Genomic DNA, 27,500 nt, shown 5'->3' on the forward strand with positions numbered 1-27,500 from the left:
TTCAGCTAAAATAATTCCTAACATTTTTATCAGACAAGAATAATAAACCACAATGAGGAAGGTCTCTTGACTCAAAAAAACAGACTAGGAATGTTGAGTATCAAATGGAAGACCAGCATCAGATGACAATGCTCAGCATTTCACAGGATCTGATCACTAACTAGTATCTTACACAATTATTCCATAGGTAATAAATACAGGTTCTTAGAGCCCAAAACCCCAAGGAAACCCCACTACATCCAACAACCAAAACTAATTAGTAGCAGTCTGTATTATACCTTTATACACTACAGCTAACAAGAGGCAGTTTACTTGCTCTTCACAAATAAGCCCTCATCTCCAATTTTCCATAATCTGTTACCTGTTTCCCAGTGGTGTTACCCCCCTTTCCCCTGCTTCCTTCACCTTACAGGCAGCACTAGATTCCCAAGAGCTTGGAAATTTGCTGGATGCACATCTGCTTTGAGAGAATAACAGAAGACAGCTGCAGGCTACCTGAATTTGGAAATTATCTGTGCATATACATTGTAAAGGGATTTATTCTCAGTGTAAATTATTTGAAAGGAGGTCAGGAATATCAAGGTTGTGAATTATAAATATGTAAAGCCCCCATTTTTCATTCTCTACCTGTAAGAATTATTTTTATTTAAAATGTACAACAAAGATAGCCAGGTCTATTCTTTTTAAATTGTTATCATTATTTAGATTCTTATTTTCACTTTAAGAAATTATTTTTATTTAGCACTTCTTACTTGATGGAGACATTGATGTAAGTGACTGGTCAGGGAAAGTTAATGCACATATTACATGGCAAGAGAAAGATAAAAAGTCTAGAATCTCTCTATCTGTCCTCCTCCTAGCTGCTATACAGCAGCCAACAATCATTTGTTACCAGCTAAGCTTTCTGTGCTGAGCAGCCTGGTGGGACCCTTTGGTCCCCACTAAGTTCTGTGAGGGATCATGAACTAACTTGATGTGCACAGATAGCTCATGTCCAGCACTGCCTCCAACTATCATGAACTAACTTGATGTGCACAGATAGCTCATGTCCAGCACCGCCTCCAACTATCAACCCTGTTAATGCTTAAATCCAAATCCAGATGCTAATCTGAATTAATAAACTCTACTGGCTCTAATCTGTGCAAAACTATACAAATACATGCAAGCACCCCCAGTGGATCCTCTATTTCCTAGGTTATTTAATTGTCGAGGTCGTTCCAACTTTCTGTTACTTTAGAAAAATACTTCATTTTATCTCAATTTATGATGTATCTGACAGAACTAGTTGAAGATAACTAAGTAGCTAAGTTGGTTTTTATGAAACTGCACAATTAACAACAAAAATGGAGCAAGAATAAATGTAAGATGTCTATGTTCAGCCTTGTGGGTTCCCAAAATTACTTTGCTTATGTCTCACTATTGTTCAGAGCAGCACCTTCCAACAAGAATATGTCACTCAGTGTATACATAGAATCATAGAATCATAGAAAATTAGGGTTGTAAGGGACCTTGAAAGATCATGTAGTCCAACCCCCCCTGCCAGAGCAGGGTCACCTACAGAAGGCCGCACAGGAACGTGTCCAGCTGGGCTTTGAAGGTTTCCAGGAACAGACTCCACAACCTCCCTGGGCAGGCCTGTGCCAGTGCTCTGTCACCCTCACAGTGAAAAAATTCTTCCAAAATACTTATACGGAACCTATTACAAACCATGTTGATAACTGCCCCAGTCTGCTCCTCTAGTGATATTTGTACTGCTAAGGCACCCATCCTGCCACTTCTTCCGAGTGGGGCAGAAAGGCTCAGCTTCACATTGCTCTGCACTGCCCAGCAATTGGCTCAGGTCTGCTTTGGTCCCCCAGGTGGTTGCATGTCTCCAAGACATCATTTTAATTTCTGGTGTGTGTTCTATGTGAAGTAGCCAAAATAAACTGTTGCATATGGCCTGACAGGCTGCAATTTGTTTAATGGAGCACAAAGCGACAGAACCTGCCATGACAGTGGGTGGACTGCCTGAAGATACAATCCTGGCTGGGCATGTCCCCTACAAGACAGTATGTTGTTTGAGATCGAGTAAGATATCCATCCATACTATCTAATTCCAGAAATCTCTGGAGCAAATATTCCCAGAACTGCACCTAAATTCCATCTGGGAAGCAACCAGGTGGTTTAATCTAAGGAAATGCCAGGAATGAATTAAATTACATACAGGGTGAATGATCACAGGACTCTGCAGCAGAAAGCCAACTATTTGATAGCTTAGACTTACTGATCACATCTGAGGCACTACAGATTTTCTTTCTTTCTGTGCATTGTGAATTGTCCACACTTGAAAATTGGAGAGCCCAATCTCAGGCCTGTTAAGGGTCAAAGGGTAAATACCTCTTTATAAAACTCTCTTCCAGTGCTCCAAGTCTTTTAATGGCTCATGAAAAACTGGGTCAAGGCAATGGTAAAACACGTATGCTGCTCTGAGGAAGATTTCCTCACACAGCTGTATGCTGGGCAAAGTCTAGCAAACAGGGTGGTATCAAACTGGAGAGAGCTTCTACCAAACAACGCTATGGAGTTTCCAGACACTATGCCAGGGAAAACCTGACATAATTCAGGAGACCACAGTACTAAGCTGTGCAGGGATCTGTCTGTAAATGCAAGACTGAGAGGATTTAAAGAAACTTAGCTGCCCTTCCCTGGGAACATGTGTCTCCATTGAGCCTTTTAACTCTGTTAGAGAACAATAATTATTTTGGCATAGGGAGCAAAAAGCAGATCTGCAAACCAGAGAAGCATTTACCAGAGTAAAGCAGTATTTCCTCAGTTTAGAGGAAAGCAGTTACAATCCTTAAAAAAAATAAGAGGAATGTTTTAGAGAGATAAATCCTAGTCTGGTATGTTCACTCCCATGGTTGTGAATGACAGTGAAGAACAAAAAGTAAAGAATACAGGAAGAATCTCAGAAAGCAGTGTTGAAATAAGAAGCTTATAAGACAACTACAGATGTTCACTAGGGACTCCACTATTCTTCATCTATTGTCAAACCCAATTGTTTTACATTTTAAAATCCCCGAAATATACAACATAAACCACTACACAAGACATGTCTCTACAAAAATCATGCTCTACCAGCAGCTGTAAACCTCTTCCATTGTTTACCATCACTCATAACCATATCTCAGTATTCATTCTGTTTATAGGCACTGCAAGGCCCTTGTTGAGACCATCTTCTTTTATGTGATAAAGTACCAGACACATCCCTGACATGTTGACAACCATTATTACCATTACCAGAATTAATACATTAGTGTACTATGTCAACACACAACCACAGAATGTGGTTCACGCTGTGTAAGTGACATAAAAAGGATGTATGTTTGAGGAGAGGCTGTAAGATAAAAATTTCAAATCTGTTTCTCCAGTTACCTGATACAGTACTACACCACCAAGAATATCAGCAAAAGTTAATACTCCCCCAGGTAGAAATGACTTGTGCTGAGAAACCTCAGAACTTCTGTTCAAACATCTATAGCATTTCTGTTGACTTTCATGATTCAGAAGGTATCTATGTTTTGGAGAAGATCTGGAGAGATTCAAACTGTATTTATGTAACTCTGGAACTGCATTCCTGTCTGCTTCCATAACAGACTGAAGTATTCTGCTCAGGGACTTGCTACAAAGCCATAGACACATATTTATGGTATTTCTGCTAAAATGTTCTGTGTTGTGTCACAATATGTTTTCCATGTCTATCAAAAGGCTAACGACCTTTCTGGTACTGTTTTTGTCAGATTTCACCAGTCTGACATAAAAACCACAACTTAAGATAATTAACAATTACTTGTTAAGCAATGATTTTGTCCTTACCTAGACTGACTCTTGCTCAAAGACATTACAGGAGAGGACACTGGTCTTGCTGGTGAAGATACTGTAGCTCCTAAATTAGGAGATCCAGATGCTGTCAGAGAGTGTGCTCTCCTTGATGGCAGGTTGTTAGATGGAGAAGCATTAATAATAATATTTTGATCTATGAAGAAAACAAATGTTTGCAGCACAATTACAACATCTAGCCCAATAAAAATCTAGCCCAATAAAACTGCATGTCCATGTTTTCATGTCCATATCACAATTCACTAACATGTAGTAAGGCACAAAAGGCATTCTACATTTGTCCCAAGCCAGTGAAAAAGACCCATTCTGAACAACACTTATATTCCAATTTCATCTGAATGGAAGAGAAGTGCTATTAAAATGAAATTAAAAAAACATGAACAAAACCAGAAACTAATTTTAAAGTTTACAGCCTTTGGAGTTTTAATTCTAAAAGTAGTTTTATATCACAAATGTATTTTTAAAACCATAGAATATTTCTGTATAATATTTCTGTGTAAAAACTCTCAGGGATTTTTCATTACTGAAGCAATGTACCTACCTGGTTCTTCTTGTTCATCAATATCTTGAGGATCTGAACCACTCCTATTACGATATTCCTTACAGCTTTTTGCCTTCCGAGTTGCCATTTCATCATCAGTGGCTTCTCCACTTTCACCCTATAGATACAGAGCACCATAAAAACCCCATTTTATTAACCACTACCATTCTTTGACACTGCAATCTGTAACAAAACCATGAGATAAATCAGCTATTCCTCCTGAAACACTTTTGTAAGGCTGATACCTGTACTTCCAGTGAAACCACCTAAGTAGGAAAGAGACAATTTAAACAGGATACATAATCAAGAGTGGGACCATTAGGTGTTACCTCAGTTTGAAAGAAGATGTCAGTGACTACACCTCTCTAACATGATGCAGCTCGTTGTATACTATTCTGCTGGTGTACAGGGTGGATCTTGCCATGTGAGGGTCTCTCCTGTCTGCCCACCAGAACATGTGGATAGCACAGATCTGCCAGTCCCTGTGTTTTCTTCTCTCCTACCTATTGCTGAAAGTGGTTGAGTCCAGAAAAAGAGAGGAGACTGCCAGACAACATTCAGTGCTTCTGTCAGCCACATAAGATAAAAATGCATGCTAACTTGAGACAGATTAACTGTGGTGATGTTTTTGGGGACATAAGAACAAAAAATAGCAAAGAAACTGACTAGCCTCCAAACATCATTTTGCAGTTTAATATTTTTATCAATATTTTACCTTCCTACCAAGGTAGCACCTAAAAGTCTTAACAAGATGCTGTCCTCTTCTGCTAGCCTCAGCATTCACATGTCCTGTGAATACTTCAAGCATCAGAAAAGATACCCAAGTCAATGGAAAACAATAAGCCCAAAAACTCAAAACAGCAAAACAGACTTCTAAAATTATCATCCAACTTATATTCTCTGGTTCAGAATACATCTAGCTATACAATAACTGTAGCAAGGAAACAAATCAGCCAGATAAGCAACAACATATAGGAATAACAAAGTATTTTACCCTCATGAGTACTTTCTTCTTTTTCTTAGCAGTGCTTATTCCCAGAGTGTTGTTTCTCTGGACATTTGGTTTCTCGGTGCTTTTGGTGAGAGTTCCTGTGCTTGTGTTTCTTGCACTCCATCGTCTGCCTCCAAACAGTTCAACAGCCTGAGCCAACGTTGGACCTTCAAACCTTCCATCCTCCTATAAAAATTATCATTGTTAACAAAACAGAGAGAATAAAACAGACACATTTTCTTAAGCTATAATACGGATATCTCTAAGGGACCAAAGACAAAAGGTCAAGAATAGTCAATTTTTAATTACCACATAAATACCAAAGGGCTATTTATTTGCTATTTTGCCACTTTCTTTTGGCCCTAACTCTCATCACTCAGTATTTCAGCACTCTTTTCAAGTACAATCACTTCAGTGTACAAAAAACATGCAAAGTTTGACAGAACATTAAGTATGCGGAGAATGAGACCCTGTTCACTTAAGCCATGTCACGAAGTTGGAGCTTTGGTACTTATCTTTAAGCTTACCCTACCTATAACAGAAACTAATTGCATTACGTTAAGTTTTTGACATCTTTGAAGTTTTCTCACACAAAATTATGTCTTTTACCTGGTAAAGGCTGACATACTGCTTCCGAAGCCACTGTAGTCTTTGATCAGGGAATTTCCTCATTTTTCTTACAGCTTTAGTCAATTCCAGCAATCCATCATACAGCATTCTGGCAGTGTATTTTGGAGCAACAAAGTGCAGCAACTTATTATCAGTAGTCTGAAGTCCATATAGTAGTGTTATACCATTTTCTTCAAGGGACATATTACAAAGTTTATTTTGAACACACACAGTGTGCATATCAATGCCAGAGTGTCCCATATATACAGCCTTGGCTGAAAACAAGTCCAAAAAACCTTCCACCAGTCCAGTATTACCAAGAAACTGGTATTTACCAAGATCAGCAGTATTGCCCAGCACACTCAGTTTTGCCTTAGCATTTGCAGGACAAATGGTTGTGGGTTTTGTCCAAGTCAAAGTACTATTGTCAGGCTGAAGCTGAAGAAAGCAACGTGCTGACAGATGTGTCTCCTGGTCATAATGAATGACAGTTGCCCCTTGCTGCATGAACTGATGGACATCTGCCCTGATAGATAACACATACCAGGGAATGAGCTCTATCCCATGGCAAAAAGCCTTTTGTTGCTCTTCTGTTGAACTTGTGTCCCATTCCTTCAACTGCTCAAATATATCAGTTTCAGAATCTGAAAGATCTCCGATAATAAATCTGTAGGTGAACAAAGGTAAGAGACATATTTGGTGATATATATGCTGATTGGGCTATGACTGATAAATACATTTTCTGACACAGTTTAAATTAAAAGTATGCTATCATCACTATGTAATCTGGACTTAGAGGGACATCTGTAGCTTTTACAGCATTACAATTTATGTTATAGCAATTTTGAAATAATTAATAGCTAATGCTACAAACAATTACAATTTCTGTAACAATATAATTATATATTCTTAAAACTTTCCAAACATTAAATTACATAAAAAAGCTTCCATTTCAGTCTTAAGGCCAAGTAATTCCAGTTTCTAAATACACAGCATAAGGTTGCTTCAGTTAAAATATCAAGTACCGTTTACGGAAAATGTTAGCAGGATTAAGTGTATTGAAGACAGGACTTCTAATCTCTGTTCCATTACTGATTTAATGTGCAGACCTTTCATATGATACATTTTTCTGGTTCATACTTGTAAAATACATGTCTTTCTCATCAGAAAGCAGTGAGAACTTTATTGGATACTTTCCATTAGAAAATTGAATTTTACTTAAGGAACATATTAACATGAAACTTGCATGCAGCAACCAAAATTTTGGAAAAATTCTACCATAACTTATAGATACAGAGAAGCAATATTGAACTAATAAATGAAGTACTGTAGAAGCTTGTAGCACGTATGAATGAACAAACATTCCGTATTTTGGCAGTGCTTTAATAAACATAAAAAAGAGCAAAGTGTTCCGTGTTCAGAAGAACTAATTATGCACATTTTCCTAAGTAAAAGGGCCAGAAAAATGCAAAAGTTTCATCTGTATATTGTTCACAACGTGCTGTCCCTATACCCTCAGTGCTTTTCCTTCCCATTGCTACAGTACCCTCAGCTCCTGCCCATGTCCTACCAGCTGAGCAAAGACTTTGTTCCAAGTCACATACACTCCTAAACAGCACCAATAACTATTAAAATTTTTCAATCTCTTCTCTCCCCAAGACAGTAATTAATTTGAATTTTTCCTGTGTTCCAAGCATCAGTTCTAAAAATTCATTTATGAATGTATTAATCAGTGAGACTGCTTCTGCTTCTCTGCCAAATTTAGCTAAAAGTGGCCAACAGGCTGAAGATTTATTGCTTGTCGTGAAGGGACTGACAAACAAAGGCAGAGTAACTCTATCAGCATTAACTGCAGCTCTATTTCCTTAAATCTTCCTACAAATAAAGGTAACTGAGCTGGTATAAACTGTCTTTCTAGAGACTTCCCAGACACATGTACATCAAAATATTTACCTGTATTACACAAGATTATGATCTTCAAGTTAAACTAAAACAACTAAAGCAGCAATTTGTCCCCATGCCCTCAAAACAATCAAGTAAGTCTCTGCAAAAATGCTAGAAAATGTGTTCTGGGACTGGATATACAGGGCTGGAGAAGTCTAGTACAGTGGAGACAGAAATGACAGAGGTTTGTTGATGCTGTATTTCACATGCTGAGGTTTAAATCATGCAAGAAGCAGGTAAGCCAAGCATGCACACATGTAATCCTATGCAGAAACATAACCTCAGACAGGAGCTGCCAAAAGCAACACAGCTTTCAGTTACTGGGAACACACAGAACATGGACTGAATCAGAAGGTTTCTTTGTATGTGCTGAACTGAGATGCAAGGGAATGAAAAGAAAGGATAAAGGAAACATTAAAACAGGTTAGAGTTTTAGAGAGGAAAACTGCATGGGATGCAAAAAGGAAAAAACTTGGTTTCCCCTAGTTTTTTAAAAGGTATTTACTCTAAAGCCTTAAAAGTAAATAAAAATGAGTAATCTACTAATAAATGAGTAATTGCTAACCTGAACTAGGAAACATCTAACTTTACCTATCTGGCAGTTTTTGCCACACTTAAATTTTTAAACTTTCATTTCAGGTGTCAAATTAGGAGGGTTTTTTTTGCATTTAATTCCTACTTTAATTAGCTATGGAATTTAATAGATTATATTTAAATATAAAGCATAAATAAATAATTTACCAGGAACTTTTTACCATAAACACACAACACAGAGAATTTTCTCCATATTGTTCTCTTTTGTTCATCCCAGTGAAATGCTGATTGTGAGTTTCAAGCTGATTTTGATTTCTTGGGAGAAAGCATTTGAATTAAAGTTAAGAGACAACAGAAATGGACAGTAGTAGGACTGTCTTTCTTGGCTTAATCTACTGCTCTACTTTGCAGAAGCCAACTGAAACCAGATGTGATTAATTCTGTTAGAAACCATTCTCTCAGGAAAATTATTATTTATTTGAAATGAAATTTAGAAATGAATGTTAATGAAATAAATGCATTTTGAAACAGGAAGATGGTAAGTTCCTTTCCAGGCAAGTCCACTTATTAATTTTTTTTGTGTAAGTAGCTAAAATATGTTGGATACTTCTGAACACATGGGTATTTCTGATACGTTATCAATAAAATACCTCAAGCAGTGACCTAACTATGCTCTTTCATCGCAAGTCCTCATGTACTTTTACAGCACTTCACCCTTGAACAGTATAGTTCTGTTACTTAATTTGAAATTACTCCAACACAGTTAGTGTAAAACTGACCCACCTATGTCTATATGAGCTGCAACTTCGATGAAAAGCAACTGTCTAGAAGATCAAGCATAGCCTTAAACTTTGCATTTACCATATTTCTTGCAGGTGAATAGTACAGAATATCCAGGACTTCAAATTGAACGTCTGAGATTACTGTACACTCTGCTTGTACTTGGGGCACAAGTACTGAAACTTCTGTGTTAAAAAGCTGGACTACAGCAACCTGAAAATTCAAAATGTTTACTGACCTGACAAATGTTTTCTGAACATAAGTTAAAAGCTTTGAATGAACATGTCCTTAAAAAAAAGAGGTCTTTTAAGGGATAAAAAATAACCTTTATTTTGAAGAGGCTAGAACACTTCCCAAGCATACAGAATATTATGTTCAGAGCTCTGATAACAGATATGTCCTGGTGCTATTCTTGTCACCATAAGATCAAAATGGTAAACATAACTGTGGGTTTTTACAGTTCTCTGTGTAAGATGAAAAGGATTTACCCCTTATTGTGAGAAGAAATAATTACATCATGAGGAAAATGTAACTATACAGAGTTACCAAGCATTGTGTATCAGATACTTAACATAACTCTAGTGGGGGGAAGAAGAGACAAGGGAAGATTTTAAAGCCACCCTTATTACTAAAAGTTAGCCATGGTAATAGGAAATTAAAGATAGAAAAAATGAAATATATAGTTAATGATAGAAAAAAGGAAAAAAAAAAAAAGAGACTTACTGGTACCGGTTTCTGTCCTTCAAAGAGTTTTTTCTTGAATTGCTCCCTTCACTAAAATTATCTTCACCCTCTTCAGATTCCAAACTGCGATTGCAGCTCCGAATAGTTTGAAAGATACTGTTTGCTGTTGATTCTTTTTCTGGATTATTTAAACCATCTTGGCCTACACGTTGCAAGAAATTATCCTGTCCGCTGTAATCTGAAACAAACTAGAGATATCTAAAAGATCAGTAAAATAATAAATAGAATATTGTGTCATCTACTTCTTACTGGAAGTTCTTTTACAAGAATAATGAATATTTAGCATACAATTCCTATAAACTTCGTACATCCACTCCTAAACTGACCTAATCATTGCATAAATTACTGTAAGCCACAATGACTCCTGCAGAGTTTTAAAAAGCTTTAGTCTTAATCTTTTCATGTAACAAGGGCATTTTTCTTTTAAAAACAAAATTATAAAACTTATAAAAATTATTAAAAAAAAAATTGCTTCTTTTCATAGAGGATAATCTTGATTCACTGAGTTTCTGAATTCATTCTTAAGGAACTGAAAACCTTTTAATGCCCAAAGAGTTAAAGTGAAGGTCAGAGTATTTAAGAGACAACGGTTACATCATTAAAGATTTACATACTTAAACTTGATTTAAAAGATAAACATGATCGTTTGGTACTAATGCTAATTTCTCAGTATTCTGATATTGAACGAGGTATAAACAACTGAATCTGAATTGCTGCAGTAATTACAGGAATTAAATTGAAGTCCTTGGAAAAGTCTGGTAACAGTCTGGTTACAAAAATTTTTATTAGATTATGCCTTCATATAAAAAAATATAAGCACTGGATGGCTATGAACATGATGTCTTGGAATATCAATCTCATTTACCTCTAATGTTTCATCCTGGGAGTTATATCGTGGACAGAGCCTGATGAGGCTTGATACTCCATCTAGAACTTCACAAAGCTCTTTTAAAAATACACCACAGAAAGGAACCACTTTGCAGCCTGGAATATTGAGTGCCCGGTTGATCACTTTTCTGTATTCAGATGACGACTCGTGTTGTGCCATTGCATCCTTCAGACTGCGCATGGTTTCAATATCAGACTGGTCCATTAAATTGCCACATTTTTAGAACTTTTCTTGACCTATTGCAAAAAGAGATTTCAATATTTTATTAAAAAATTAAAACCATAAAAACCATTTAAAATTAAGCTTCAACACTTGTTGCGTATATGCAATAGAGGAAATTATCATCATCACTCAGAAATGACTTAATGAAACCCAAGGTCATCATTTTTTACGAAATTCTCCTTAGTAGACCATTTCCCCTCTCTAAATTATTAAACAACAAAACTAAAAAGCAGGAACAAGCAATCTGATCTACTGAAGTCCAATATTTTAATAAAAAACCCAGCTGCATAAAATACACAAGTAGGCCTTTCTAACATTTTCACTATCATTGCCTTAAATGTATAATGGCCTGGGAAGAAATCAAAAAAGATTAAGGAAATGGCATAAAGAATAAACCCTGGCAAAACCAGGGATTTTTTTACAAATCCCTTTAGTTGTATTATGAAGAATCTCTAGGTTAGCAAAACATTTTTTATAAAAAATAAATTTAATATAATTTGCATTGATTTTTTTCCTATTTCACTCACAAAACAAATTATCTATTTTCATGAAAGTAAATAAATCAGGGCCATGCTCCAGCCTCAGGCAGCAGTGCAGTGCTGTAGATGAAAAGAATCCTTTGATTTTGAACAGAAATAACCCCTGATGCTCCCTGAGGACTCCAGGTATCACTGGGAGGTCTCTCACTCTCTGAGCTGTGTCTCGGTGCAAGGGGATGGCCTTTCTAACCACACCTGGCCCCAGAGGGACCCAAGGTCTCTCTACCAGTAGGATATCTTCTGTCCCTGTCCGGAAACACTGCTAAACAGTTACTAAATCTTCCTCTTCTCTCTTGTGTTGTGCAGATACATTACAGATAAAATTAAGCTTTTAATTTAGTTTGCTTTTCCTCATGACTTACATGGCTTGGAGACTGTGGATGCATTCTGCTCAAAAAGTCTTCCCATGTCTATGAGTATTTAAAATGTGCTTTATATACCAAAAATATAAACAAATAGCTCAGTGAGAATCCTTACTGAACCACTTTAAAGCTTTGTTTAGAAAAATAAGATACACAGGGAGAGTCAGAGCAAATCTGATCTTAACTCTTCGCTGTGCAGTGCAATTTGCTGCCACTTAACTGCCTGTGTAAAGTAACTGGACCCCAAAGAAACCCACATTCTGCAGGAAACCCAGCAAGAAGCTGCCTGTAACTGTGATACTCCATGTAGCACAAGACCATGGCAGCACGAGATCCCAAAATCAATCAGTGCAAGTAAATTTAGAGGAGATTAAAAAGAGGTTTAGCTGCATGTTTGGTTTTTGGGGCTTTTGTTGCTTTGTGTTGTTATGGTTTTGGTTTTTTTTTACAGTGACTTGACCGTTTTAGAACAATTACCATGATTATATTTCACTTGTGTTCTGAAAATTTACAATCCCAAGTTTTAGTTGATTATAGATAATCTACAGTTGCTTTTGAATCTTCTTTTCACATTAAAATGTCCATTTAAAAAAACAAACAAAAAAAAGTACGTTTTCTAATGTAAACACATTAGTATGTACACAGGAAACCTGATGGTGTCTCCAGCACATTTTGGAAAAAATGGGTTTTATTATGCTCATTTTACCAAAGGGATTACTAGAAAGTTCACAGGGTGGGATGATGTGATTTAGGCATGGATTTTTCTTTAGTCCCTTGTTCTTCCAGAGACATTTGCTTAACAGAAGCTGTAGTGTAATCTACCACTGAAAATCCATTTAACAAAAGTGTGCCAGTACCTTAGCCTGCCAGAAATTCCAATACAGCATTGTAGTTGCCCATATTCCAGCCAGCATTTTGCCACATGTACTAAATATGAGAAGACTTCTCGTTTCTCCTCCATAGAACCTGCAGTCAGGATCAGCCAGGTAACACCATGAGCTCACCTTGTAAAATAAAATGGACAGCACAGTCAGCCAAAGAAATGTCACTTGGCACACACTTGATGGACAAGATGGGTGGTATCAAGTCAAAATTCTGCTCATACATTCATGGCCAAATTACACAAGCACTGCAACACACCTTACACACAGACACACTCACGTTACAGTAGCTAAAACATTAACTATTCTAGAAATATTTATATTAAAGAAAAAGCTACTGATCCCGGTATAGTAAGATACTCTGGATTTACATTCAGGCCACAAGAAATGACCAGCTTAAGCCAGGACTGATTTCTAATGCTGCCAGAGATCTGCAGTGTAATTTTCCATTAACATAGCTTAAAATCTCAGCCTCATGCGGAATAACCCTTGTTCCTCTAACCCTTGTTATTAATGGAATGGATAGTTCATAAATTGGAATTTTTATTTTTACTTAATTTCACAAAGCTGGTAATTCTAGTTTACATACAAATTTGCTAATTCCTATATGCACTGAACATTTAAAATAGTCCACATTATTCACTGGCAAGATCCCAAGTGAGTAAACAAAAAACCTACACCTTCTGAAGTGTGACAATACTACCAATTTCTGTTTGGTGACTAATTATGCCAGAATCAGAAATTAACTTAGTACATGACTCTGTCTGCATTTAAGCAAGCAAAATCAAACCTTCACTTTAACAATGTGCAGATTTTCTTTCCTGTTTATGTTCCCACAACATCCATAAAAAGTATATTTCACATGGAAACCTAATTTAAACCAAACCGTTCCCTTTTTCAATATGATTCCCTGCGGACTTGATTTTTGCCATTGTGTAAACACCTGGCAAGCAATAAAACATGATTTGTTTACTGACACAGAGAAGTTCTATCCTCTGGTCTGAAGAATTTAAGCATTTTAAAGAAAATCATAATTTTAAACAAATTGGTTTTAATCTGAGATTTGGTTTAATTTGTTTTAAAGTAGTAAAGATGCAATGATAAAGAAACTCCCCAGTAAGAAGCAGGCCTTGCAACTAGGATAGCTTCTTGTTGATTTTTTTTTAATAGAGTTTAGAACAGCTCTAAAGAGTTATGATGGACAAACACTGTAAAAGCAAACAAAAAATTATACATCTCATTTGCAGCCACAAGCTGGAATGTGTATAGGTAAGAATAAAACAAGGGTGCAAAAGGCAGTGGTCTCACATGACATTTATTTTCACTGTTCTTGCAGGACAAGAATAGACTTACAGGAAGAGTAGAAAAACATGTTTTAAAATGTTTAAAAACTCAGAAACCAGGTGTATAAACTGACCTTCCTGGCAGCTCTGAATAGCATCAGCTCTCCATAAAGTTTTTCTATTAATTATTCAGTGTTTGTTGATTAATCTGAACTCATCACACACTCTGAAAGGGAGATTAAGGGCTTCTCTAAAAGTGTAACAGTTTGGCACCCCAATACTGATTTTTTTGGAAGGTCTCAACAGTCTGAGACTACAACAGGGGTGATTAAAATGCAACAGTAATGTCAGAAAGGAGGGAGCAGAGGAAGGAGCTATAAATGAAAGCTGTTTCATTTCATTCAGCAAAGTTACTGCTGAGTGCTGTGCCCAACATCTGCAAAACTTTTCTCCTCTTAGCTTTTTCAGCAAAGACAGATGGAAAGGGAGGAGAATTCAGCCAGATAACAGAACTGAGAGGGCATTTCCCCAAAATTAAACATGACCCTGGAGTCCAGCTAAGAAACACAGAACTAATAAGCAGAATTAATTAGTTTTCAATTTAAATAGAGTGTTTTTATCACAGAAATTTTGAAGGTGGGAGATATATTAGAATCAGAAGGCTTTAAATGAGCAGATAATCAAAGCTGAATGTCTGCTGACTGAGGTCACTCCCCAGCTCTGAACTCCCTGAATATTTTATTCTGCCCAGGCAGAATGTATTGATGTATTCAATAACTTTATCATGAAGAACAATATCCTAAATACATACATATTGAAATAGATTGTGCATGGCATTAACTTGAGATAATTGTTTGTAATGGCCAAAGCTAAAATGAACAATGTACAAATTCCACTGAAATGTGGATAAATTGAAAGGACTGATATTTTCAGAAAACATCACATTTGACAACTTAGAGGAAACTTAAGTTTATTAATTAAAAGATAAACTAATTAAACAATACTCTACAAACATACCATTGTATTTGGTGATTTATTGACAGATTTATGAGCAGTCCAGAATATTTATACTCAAAGGAATGCCTCCATAAGAATCATTAACATCCTGAAATGACCAGAGCTCCCAGGATCCCTGAAACACCTGGTAATGCATAAACTCATGTTTGCTGCCAGGGATGCATAAAGCTTCCTCTGCACAGATGGTGCTCAAGGAATAATTTTGCAGGATCTTCATTCAAACAGAAGTTCAGAATTGGGATTCCTCAGATGTTGGCTGTATACACCTGAACTAGATGTACCTCACATGAAAGAAATGAAGAGAGTAACTCTGTATATATATTTCTTTCTTGGTGAATATGGAAATCACCCTGGGGTTTGCACTTCATCAAACAAGCAGCACAGAGAGTATTCTGGAGTAGCACAGTTTCTCTCTCACTAAAACAAGGTGCAAAATCTCTACCTCCAAGAGGGATCTTCCAGCAGGGTGAACAGAGCAAATGGAGGCTCCATCCTGGCTAGAAGCAGGCAGTGACTGATGAACTCTTCAGCTAGCTGGATACAGAACAGTACCTCCACTTCCAGCAATTCATTCCCAGATGGCTTGCAGAGCTACCTTCCCAGGTGCATCACACCTGAGGATGAAGCACCATCAGGTAGTCAGCAGCCTGGTTATCAGGCTGTCACCACATCAGTGTGAGGGTTTTGCCATACTGGCACTGTATGAGCTACCTAGCCAGGGGACCCGAAAGAGCACACCCCAGCCAAAAGACTGCACAACAGCAGCCTTGCCAAGAAGATCAAAATACACTGCGCATATTCATCAGCATGAAGAGTAATGCTTTCTGGACCAAGTTCTTGTGTAAGGTATCACTCTTATGTCAGACTGCACTCCACGCACCAACATCTCAATCCTTGTTGCCTTAGTTTTCTTCTTTCACACTCGACTTGCATAGTTCTGTTTACAGAACTCATTTTAAACTCCCTTCAGAACAGATATCATCACAGCAAATCTATAATTAGATTTCCGCTGCACTGCTGATGAGTCTGAAAAGTATGAGAAAATGTATCCTGGCTTCATTACTTTAATCCACATGATTGCAAGACCCAAGTCATAAACTGAAACTCAATCCACTTGAGTTGATAATAACATCCGTCTTTTCATTCAGAAGGACAAAAATGAGTGTACTTCAGGACTAATGCATATTAATAGCAGCAAACAAACAAACAAAAAAATATATATACTTGGTTAATATTTAAATATTTTCTGGGGAACTAGTACAGAGAAGAGCTCACAACACTGTGCTAAACTGAGTTTGGAAATATTGTAAAGCAGCATCAGGAATTTTCAGAGGGCACACAGGACCTACACCAGATGTCCTGGCAATGCAGTTTGTAGCTGAGCAATGATCCCAAGCACAGTATAACAAAAAAGATCTGTATAGGCTTAGGGTTTTTTGAAATTATCTTTAAATTGCCTATTACCATTTAACTGCATAAAAATCTATTTTTAAAATAATTTTTTATTAAGTCTTTTAGGCTTTAATAAAAGTTTTCAAATAATCTCTACTTAAATATTGCTAATGCATTTGGGAAAGGGTTATTACACCTCAGCATTAATCTTCAAATATACTGTGACTATTTTTTAGCCACTGACTGAGACCCATTCATGTTTCGACTTAATTTGTAATTTTTCACAATTGTAGAGCAATACATTTTTATTTATAGTAGATAAGCCCTTCTTTTTCAGGACATCCCATTCCCAGAAGACTCCAGAGATTTCTCTTCTGATTTTCAGAACTGTCTTCTCAATTGTATATTTTTAAAAAGTCAATTAAATAGAGAACTTAACTGTCAGAATTAGGAGTACAAATACAATTTTTAAAACTTCCAACAAAAATAAATAAACCCACCCTGAACTTCTAAACATGAAAAACATTCAAAAATGAACATGAGACTATGTTTTTACTGCCTAATTACTGATATAACATTGATTTAAAGTAATTTCTACATGCCAGAAAAAAATCTCCAATTTGTCAGGGGCAGGATCAGATTACTATTATACATCTATCTAAATATATAGATAGATAGATGTATTTTATATATATATATATATATATAAACTAGTACTATATACTATATATCTACTGATATTCAGCTGCAGTTACTAAGAGAATATGAAGGATATACATATGAAGGATATAAAAGAGACACTCATGATAGAACTTCATCCTTAATGTATGGCACATGACCTTACAAGTTTAAACTACTGGATTGGTTACCATTTAGAAACATAGAATCATAGAATGGCTGGGGTTGGAAGGGACCTCTAACCATGTGGTCATCTAACGATGCAATGTTACTGCAACTCCAGGCAGAACACAGGATGAAACAATCCAAACTCATGTTGAATTATTATCTGTATCCCTAAATTTACCTTTATATAGCTACTAGAGAATGTACTCTGAATTTTTTCTTAATGGGAATTAATTTGTTTATCCTCTCTAAGAATGTAAATACAAGTGGTATTTAGGGAGGACATTCACAATTTGTACCTGTGAAGCTCAGTGTTTTGTCAGCTGTACTGCTTTACATTCATTCCTTTGCTTTTAAGTTTATAAAGCTTTTGCAGCAGTTCCCAAGCTACATCCATTGGTGATACTAGATGAAAGAAATTATGTCTTCTATTTTTATATTATATTTTTTAGCAACTTCACAATACTTGAGAGATGCAGCTTTCAGAGGTGTCTGTCTTCCTGAAGCTCAACATTTGCCATTGCCCACAAGAAAACAAAATCCTTTGCCTTACCACAAAGTAAGATTATAGTACAAACCTTCTCTAACACCTAACATACATATATTAGTTATGGATAACTTTCTATAATAAATTGCTGGAGATTTTACTACTGCCTACAGAAGAAAGCAAGAAAGATTTTAACACTGACAAAACGAAGTATGTGCACGAGAGATTTCTGAATAAAGAACAAGAAGTTGCTTTTTCCAGGTAAGTGAGGAATAAGCATGACAATCTTTAACCCATTTAACCAGGCTGTTCTGGTTGCAATGATTTTATTTGATAGAATTTAAATAAAATTGGAAGAACATGAATAATCTATGTAGAATATTAATCCCCATCAGATATCATTCAGTATTTGTGTCAAGAGGCAAAAACATTCTCATGTTTAAGAAGTCGAATTCTTAGTGTATCAGTGTACTTTGATTTGTTAAAAAAAAATTAAAATCCATTTTTCACAACACGACAAAGTCATTCCACAAAGTGTTGCTGAGGGATATTATTCTTATAAACATGTAAGAGTCAGATTCATATTTATGAGGCTTGTTAAAACACTACGAGTATGTAGCATTAGCACTAACAGCTGGCTACACGTGTTCTTGGGCATTGCTTACTGTGCACAAACCCATCAATGAATACTGATGAATATAAGGATCACAGTATATGACACAGAACTTTTTTACTTCATATGATTTTTACTAAAGTTTCATTACTAATTTTTTTTTATTTTGCTATAATATGCAACATAATTTTCAGATGCATTTATTAACTCTAGGTATTTTAAATTGCATGATCTTATGAACAGATGGTTCACTTTATATGCTTCAGTGAAATTATATAACCTTACAAAGACCATTTACCATTTTAAATCTCATTAAAACACTATTCCAAACAAGGACTGGAAACAGTTTGATATTTGTACAAACACAATCTTTTTAAAAGCATCAAGGCAAATCCATTTAGGCATTGCAGAAAAATTATGAACTAGGAGACAGGGCACAATATTTATTTACATTCCATAATTTCAGTAAAATGAAATTTTTCTCTGTTTTGTTAGTGAGAGATGAAATTTCTGCTTTGAATGAACACTAAAGAAAACTTAAAAATTTAAACAATTAAAAATAATTCTATCACTATAACTTAGTATCCTAAATAGGCATATTTTTAATCAGCTTTACTGACTTTAAGAATGACAGTGAATGTTGAAACCAACCCAGCCAGTAGCAGTGCTACACTGGAGCAGTTCAAACATTTTTACCCTTTTAGCTTATTTTTTGGCAAATCAGTCTCTCAAAATACCATCTTATATATTGAACTTCTTATTTTGCATTTCCAGTTTTAAGTAGGACTACCTTCACATAACTGTTTCAATGGTCTTTCAGTCTGGTGCAGCTTTCAATCTAAGACATCACAATTGCTTTGTATGCAATATTTCACCATGGAAAATTAAATGCTTCATTTTAAGTTTTTATTTCTTTTCTTTTACTTGAATCTGTGGTCAGAAAGATCAAGTTACAGAAGAATCCCTTCATGCTTATATAAAGCAATGCTTACATATTTTCAAAATGTATTTTATGTTTATATAAACATCAATGTTTGCAATATGTACATTGAACTTGTGTTTCTGTGGCTGGTTTGCTGACAAGAGGTAGAACACTGGATGGGAGTGAAAAAAACCAACTATGTAAGAGTCTTGGAGGGTAACAATTCAGAAAAAGAAAGAGGTGCCCAGGAAGATGATGACATATCATACAGATACGATCCTGGGAAGGGACCACAGGGCACTTGAACTAAAAAAGCAGGGCACTCATAATACCATAGAGCAATCAAAGAAAAATCAAATGAAGAAGACAAAGAACACAGCAGGCAAAAAGGAGAGATGGAGAAGAAGTATGTTATTACAGTTCTCCAGTACCTAAATCACAGGTACCATTTTCCTCATCTCTTCCCAGCTACCAGAGCTCTAACTCTGAGTCTCCTGGACAGTTTGCTCCCACAGTTTTTATAAATCTATGCAAAATAAGCTTCTGGTAGTCAGTGTTCTGTTAGGTTTTATCACTTCTATCACTGCTGTTACTATTATCTTTAGTGCACAATCTTAAGAGACTCCAAAAGCCAACAGTTTTGCAAAGCTGGATGTTTGTTACCACATTTCACTTTCCTTCTCCCATGTTAGATTTTAAATCTCCCAAGCAGATTTTAATTACTCTGAGTAACAAGAAAGCATATCTGTCTTTAGTTTGACCCACTGCATGCTCTTGCATGACTCTATGATCAATTTGATATTATTAGAAGCAAATGAAATACCAGCTGTGTCTCAGTGATGAGTACACGTTGTGCCCAAGTATCACTATCATATAGCTACATTTTTAATCAAACTTTGAATGACTATGGGCTTTATTTATAGCTAGTGATACCGAATGCATGTAGTCCAAAATCTTCAATGCATAGTAAAATATCTTCTTTAATTATACATGTACATGTGGCAAAGGCTACAATATAACTTCAGTTAAAAAATAATCTAAAAAGCTCAAATGTTTAAGAATATTTGAAAAATCTACAGGTGCCTTTCCTCCTCCCACTCCTGCAAATCTAAACTAATAACTGAATCCAAGCTACTTTCTATAAACTGACACATGTAACAGATGCAGTGTTTTCTTCAATGCATCTGGCTTACACATATACATATATAATATATACATATTATAGATATATAATATGTATATATACATGTGTGTGTGTATATATATATACACTATGCATCCTTACAATATACAGAAAGATTCTTTTCTACCTGAAAAAAGATTTTAAGATCTGTCAATTCCTATTTTGCAACACTTACAAGTTTGGAGCTATACATTTTTTTAATAATACAGGAAAAATGCATTGAATTGAAGAGTTCCCTAACTGTCTTCTGGCAATGAAAACTGAATTGGAACAAACTTACAATGTTGTAGCAAACTGGTTTTATCAAATCTTATTTAGTCACCTGCCATGAAAATTTGAATCAAATGGATTCAGACTATCTGAACCATTCTCTCCAACACACTTAGAAGAAGTAACAGAGCAACTGATAACAACAGGTGAGGAAACAGACAACTTATGGGAACAAGATGTGTAACACAGAATTTCAGGTCAAATAGATTAAAGGGACAGAAGAATCATTCCCTTTTTCTGAGACCATTTGAAACCTCAGGCTGTTCCAAGAAGAAAGTGAGAGAAAAAAAATGCAAGGATCCATTCATTCTAGTGCTCAATTTTTTACAATTGAGCCTAGTGCTACAATTCATTACATAAAAACCAAAATTCTTTCACGTTTTCAGTTTTTCCTTTAAAAGTCTTCTGAAATATTGAAGAAGTTTTGATAAGTTTTCTATACAGTACAGACACAACAGGTCAAAACACAGAAACCTTATAACAGCTGAAACATCCTAGAAAATGAGGATGGCCATTGGATCAATGGAACTTCAAGAGCATATCTGGAGCCCCAAAGCGTAGCAGTAATTTTTTTTGTACTTTAGCTTCTCTGGAATGTGTGTATTTGTTAAATCTGTTCTAAACTTCAGGATTAAGGAACAACTGAAAAAAAAGTTGCTCTTTAATCACAGGATTATAAAAGAACATCCCTCATAAATAAAATTTTCATTTTGGATATATTTAGATGTCTAAGATAGCACATGTTGTGCATAGAAAAGCTGTAGGGCCAGGTGAACACTGTAACTTTCTCTCCTTTTTTTCTAAATCCAATGAAATTCCTTGTTTGTTTTTCAGTATTTGATGCCACACTATTATAGTACTCCAACAAACTGATTGATTGATTTGACCTGTTCTTTATGCAGGAATTAGCACCTTGTTGTTTGCAGATCAACAGGATGTATTTCTTCTTAATAATATTTATTTATTTTCATTAATTCTGAAATATGTGAATTTCAAAGTCACTAGGAGCATGTTACAATTTCTCTCAGTTCTTCTCTCCTCATTAAATACCTGACAATTATTACATAATAATCTCTAGTCTTTCTGTAGAATGTAGTGTAGCATGCAGTCCTAGTGATTCGGTGATAACTTTGTTATGCATTTCTCATCCTTCTGTGGCTCCCATAACTTAACTTTTATTTTTTTTCAAGGCTACTGCACCTACCCTGTGTTGAAAACTCCTCTGATTTTTTAATTATCTTATAATTTAACTTTAGTTTTATGAACACTCATGGCCAGGCTTTCTGTAGCAGCATTACAGAATTATTTAAGCTGCAGTGGCAATCTGCACCATGACTATCATCTTTCTATAGTACCTCTAGAGAAGCAATGCCTGAAAAATCATGTCTATAGCTGTAAGTATTATAAATCTTTAGTGACTGGACTATATGTCACATGAACTTCTGTGTGCCTGAAACTCCATCAGAGACAGTAAATCCTTGAGACATCCCACTTTGTGGGACTTGAGCAGATCATTCATGACTGACCTTTTTCACAATGTATTTTTGAAATGAATCACTGGGTGTTCAAGCTCCTTGTCACAGCAGCTACATTAATCAACACAGCAAGGAAAAAGCTGATACATGGAAACCCACGACAAGGAAAGACAAAGGGAAATTAATAATTCCTGAATACCCTCTAGTAACTGCATGTCAGGTCTAAGCCACAACCATGCTCTTTTAAACAACAGCAGTTTCTGCTTCCAAGTGCCAGCAGTACAGGATTTGCCAGCTAACATGTTTGTGCTACTATCCATGGAGTGTTTGACAGTAGCTTTAATCTGTGCTTTCCATATTTCATGTCTTTACACTACTTACGCTACTACATTTTTTTCACTGAAAGTGAAAAAAGAAAGAATACATGAAGAGGATCTACAGTGCTGTCATTTCCACCTTTTGTGAAAACTAATAAAGGTAATCTATTTCCCATCTGCATCATGTATTTTTTAAGACCTTCATATATCAGACACAAAGCCCACTCAGTTATTACTTTCATCCAGTACCTGTAACATATAAAGATATCTCCGATTGCAATAGAGTTCTTGCTGTACCCTTGAATTTAAGGTCAAAACAGTCACTAAACCCCTGAAAAAAAGTGCAAGGTGAAAAGTTATCACAGCTCCCAGATGCAAACAAATGGCTCCTCTCCCATGACAGAGGCCTCAGGCCACTGACACCCGGAGCAGATCCTGACATTATGAGAGCTACGTTCAGATTTCTGCAGGTTAAAACCAAAGTGTGTGGCTCTTCAGGCATGGTGTAAGCAGACTGTGGAAACCTTGCCTCAAAGACAGTAACAAAGGAGCTCTCTGAAACACTTAAGCTGCTTATCTCGCATTTAAATCAAGGATATAAATAGTTCCCAACATTCAAATCATTCACATCGAGAAAGCAGTTTTGTAATGCAAAGATATTTAAAGCATAAGGGAACCATGTGCTGTTTCCCAGTATCTAGTGCCTGAATTTGCACTCTGCAGTCAATGGGAGTTTGCAGCTTCAGTAATGAAAGAGGGTTTCTGGGAGCTACTGAAATTTAAACAGTAAACAATACTTGTAAAATCTGCCCTATTAAGACCAATTTTTTTACTTACTTTTCACTTAAACTCACTTTTAGAAGATCTTTTAATAATATCAAAATATTTTAATCTTCGTTTGTTTTAAACCTTAATTTAATTTATAATAGTCCTGCAGCCCCCTTTCAACCAAAGCTTCCATGAAAATGCCAATATTCTTTCTATTAAATAAAGAAGTTCCTCTGTAACAAAATAGGAATTATTGACTGTCGTTTTAAACCAGTGTTAAAAGATGCTCCTCATTAATGTGTAGCAAAATTCAGAAGAATAACTAAAAAGCATACTGTTTGATGGAAAATTATATACTGTAAATGTTCATTTAACAGAATAATGCAATGGCATGAAGTTTTTTTCCTGCTATGTATCAGAAGCCTGTCATCCTAAAAGTCATCCTGGCGCCCACATTATAAATACACTTCAGTATTTCTATAGGCAAAGCCAAAAAAAATCAGCAAGTGCTCCCTGACTTTTGCCAACAAAAGCATGATTCTATGCACAAACATTTTTTTGCCTTTTACGAACAACATTTTGAAAGTTCATGCCTGTGACTGGCTATGGCTACTGATATACTTCATCATAAGATAAACCTGATAGCAAAATAGTTTATTTACAAGCAGTAAATACTGTAAAATAACTCCATTTAAACATATGAAAATTATGTTCAAAAAAAGATATTCCACATTATACTTAAAATAATCCATTGCACTAAATATTACATAATCTATGCACAAGATATTCAGGACTTAAGTCAAACTATATGAAAAATTATCTTTACAGCATTACCAAAAGAGTAATGCTAGATTACAAAAACTGTGAAGTCACAAACCTCTAGCACTGAAAGGTAATGTTGACTGTTGTACCAAAAGGGTACTTTAATATTACAGTTTTCATAGACATGGAATAGTCTGCCTGCTTGCCCTTCTATCCTCTGACTGTTCAGCATCAGACCACCTGACAGTCAACCTAATTTGAGCAGCAAACTGCAAACTGGCCAGCAAACCACTCTGGCATTGGTCCTCACCAAGTCATACTGGAGCTTGACCACTTCACCTGCTTCCTACTGTTCTTTCTATCGTGATCCCCGTAAGAGAAATACCAGAGGAAAAGGACCCGAGATGGTTCAGGAACTAGAGTCCTCTCCAGCTATACACCAGCCACAGTATTTTTCTAAATACAGTAACTAAAGCTAATTTAAACAACTTTGAGGTTCCCTCTGAAGACTGAATATTCCAATTTCAACTTTTATTTTATGTTACCGTAATAGAATTGGGTAAGGGAAGCCAAAAAGTTCACACTATTTAATATTTAAATTACATATGCAATAAAAAAGGGACCCTTCAAAACATGCTAAATATTCAGTAAGTAATTCTTATTTGCTCAGGGAGCAGGAAGTTCACTAGAGGGAGGTTAATACATATTCTGCTGTATCTATTTCATATTGTGCTCTTTTTGATACCTGCAGAACTTTCATCTCTTAGTAAAGTGCAAGAATGCAGAGGATAATGAAGTAAAAGATCCTATCCTCATTTATTCCACTTCTGTGAATCTAAAGACCACTAACACTGCATTTGGTTCACACTAAAAAACAAAGAAAGAAATCTTCCCATTTTTCTGAAGCTAAAACCTGAGGGTTTATTTAGGGGGGTTTTTTTGTTTGTTTTGCTTTGGGTTGGGTTTTTGGGGTGGATTATTTTTTACAGTTTTCTTAATCCTTGATCAATTTTATAGTAACTCACCAGAAGATCACCTTACTAAAAATAAACTAAAAGCTGGGTAAAGAACTCACAGTTTGGCTGATGAAAACTTGTCATGCCATGTGACAGTTCTTTGTGTGACAACATTCAAGACACACAGTGATTAAATAAATAATTAAAGAGTGCAGATTAGTGTAGCTATATTATACAAAATAAATACTTCTGTGCTGACTCCTAAGATCATGCTTAGTCTACAAAAAAAAAAAAAAAATTTACAAAAACTCCAGCTCCTGAACAAAATAATAAACTGACCGAAAGTATACCCCATACTGTCATTATGAATCCAAAGAAGCACAAGTCCATAATTTTTTCTTCCTGTTTACTTTTGTGCAAGAAGAACTTAGTTTGTAGTTTTTCAAACTCACTGAGCAAATTAGTTATATAACTGCTATTAAATTCCTTGGAAGTTATTTAGCTAAATCCCCTGCTCATCTTAACTTATGTTTTAAAGATTTGCCATTACGTGAATTTCAGCTCTGAGCAATTAAGGAAACAACTAACTCACAAGTTAGCTAAAAACCCTATGAAAAGTAATTAAAAAGTTTTCTCTTACCTCATTAAACCTCGTCACAAGATCTTCTACAGCATTATGTTCACCATTTGGGGAAGCAAGAATAGTAGCAGATATGGAAGCTTTAATAGCGGGCAGTTTGCTTTGATAGTCAGCATTACCCAGATCCCTAGTCAAAAAGCAGAGGTAGTCAATGGGTAAGACTTTCCGGTAGAGCTCCTGCTCCTGCTCGGTCAGAATGCTGGCAACCTCCTCTGGGAACTGGATGAGGTGTTGCAATTCTATCAGCTCTTTGCTGATCCCAGCCACATTGGAAGGAAGGACACTGGAGCTGGCCATAGATGTACACGCTTGACGTTCTAAAACAAAACAAATACAAAATTTAGCATGTTTTGCCTTGAACTCTGTGGACTGAGTCATACAAAAGCAAGACAAGTTGTTCTTTTTGTTCTGTGAAATTGTGCATTCATTTATTCAGCAGTACACTATAGAAAGTAGCATAACTACTTTCTATATAAACTATCTCATAGGTTCTTTCAGTTGGAGGTCTTTCTGCACATGTCTATAAAACTACATATGGTTTAGCCAGAGAGATGGTAACCAGGGCCTCTGAAATTGTTAAGATACCAAGAAAAACATGCTTGCTTCCTGACTTATCCAAAAGTCTGCTTCAGTCACTTGCCCTCTTGTAAAGACTTCAAATAAAAGGATCATCTGGCAAGGTATGGCTCTATTTTGCCTCCATATGAGTCCACAGCACAGAGGAGCTGGAGGCCTTTACTGGGGTGTCAGGACTGTACAAGCACAAGAAATAATGTAGAATGATCACATAAAACCCATGTAGTCAGCACTTTTTTTCATTTTCTTTATATTCTCTTGCTATAGATACAATTTATCAGAGCTCGCTCCATAGTGAAAGTAAATATCCAAAGTTAGGAAACCTTCTTCGTCCCTCTGGAATGCATGTATTTGGGAGTATGCATGCTTTATCCATTACTACAAAAGATTCATGGTAGTTTTATATTTGTTTTGCAGTTATGTCCCTTGAAAGAAAACCAAAACCTTTTCCTAAGAAGGAAGAAGTCAAGTTTTGTAAGACTTCGTGGGAAGCCTGAAACATCAACAAAATGATTCCAAAACACTGAGTATGAGTCTTCTGACTAGATAAGCTTAGAATGGAGTCTCTGACCATATTTTTTCAGGAACAGTCATAGTTTTATACTCTGCACTCTTTCTTCCCAGTAAAAGCAGTTTAATTTTTTGCACTGCATCACAATATGTTTTTAGAGATTTTTGGACACATTACAGAGGTACATTACAGATGTATCCTTTGCTTCAATTTTTTATCACTCTCATTTCATAGAGGGGGCAAGTATTCTTTCTGATCTTTAAAAACCCCCACCAAGTTTATAATGAGTGATTACAACTCATCCTCTTATAATAAACACAATTTGATGCATGAGATTTCTCTTGTGACACTCATTTTATGCAAATTCAATTGTCAATTGGTGGGAAGTTAAGAAGACAGAAGACTTCCTTTCCTTAATCATTCCACTAAAAGTGAAAAGATAAATTATAGCAGCCCTAAATAAAACCTTTGAGCTAACAGAACCTGTTGAGGAATACTCCAATACATAAAAGGCTTCCGGAAGAGCCATAAAGAGTAATCATTTCTATACCTAGACTGGGGAGGAAA

The 27,500-nt window shown here is 35.9% G+C and overlaps 1 protein-coding gene across 1 annotated transcript in view; it reads right to left on the reverse strand.

Annotated features, from left to right (window-relative positions):
- PLCE1 (phospholipase C epsilon 1) overlaps positions 1 to 27,500 on the reverse strand; it is a 124,844-nt gene that overhangs the window by 30,784 nt on the left and 66,560 nt on the right. Inside the window, 11 exon segments of the mRNA XM_030452952.1 lie at positions 3,859 to 4,018; positions 4,424 to 4,541; positions 5,418 to 5,600; positions 6,024 to 6,690; positions 10,005 to 10,213; positions 10,891 to 11,118; positions 11,120 to 11,150; positions 12,879 to 12,943; positions 12,945 to 13,028; positions 13,030 to 13,041; positions 25,847 to 26,163. Coding sequence (XP_030308812.1) covers positions 3,859 to 4,018; positions 4,424 to 4,541; positions 5,418 to 5,600; positions 6,024 to 6,690; positions 10,005 to 10,213; positions 10,891 to 11,118; positions 11,120 to 11,150; positions 12,879 to 12,943; positions 12,945 to 13,028; positions 13,030 to 13,041; positions 25,847 to 26,163 — 2,074 coding nt within the window.

This window comes from Calypte anna, chromosome 6 (genome assembly GCF_003957555.1).
Source record: "Calypte anna isolate BGI_N300 chromosome 6, bCalAnn1_v1.p, whole genome shotgun sequence".
In the NCBI taxonomy this organism is placed as follows: Eukaryota; Metazoa; Chordata; class Aves; order Apodiformes; family Trochilidae; genus Calypte; species Calypte anna.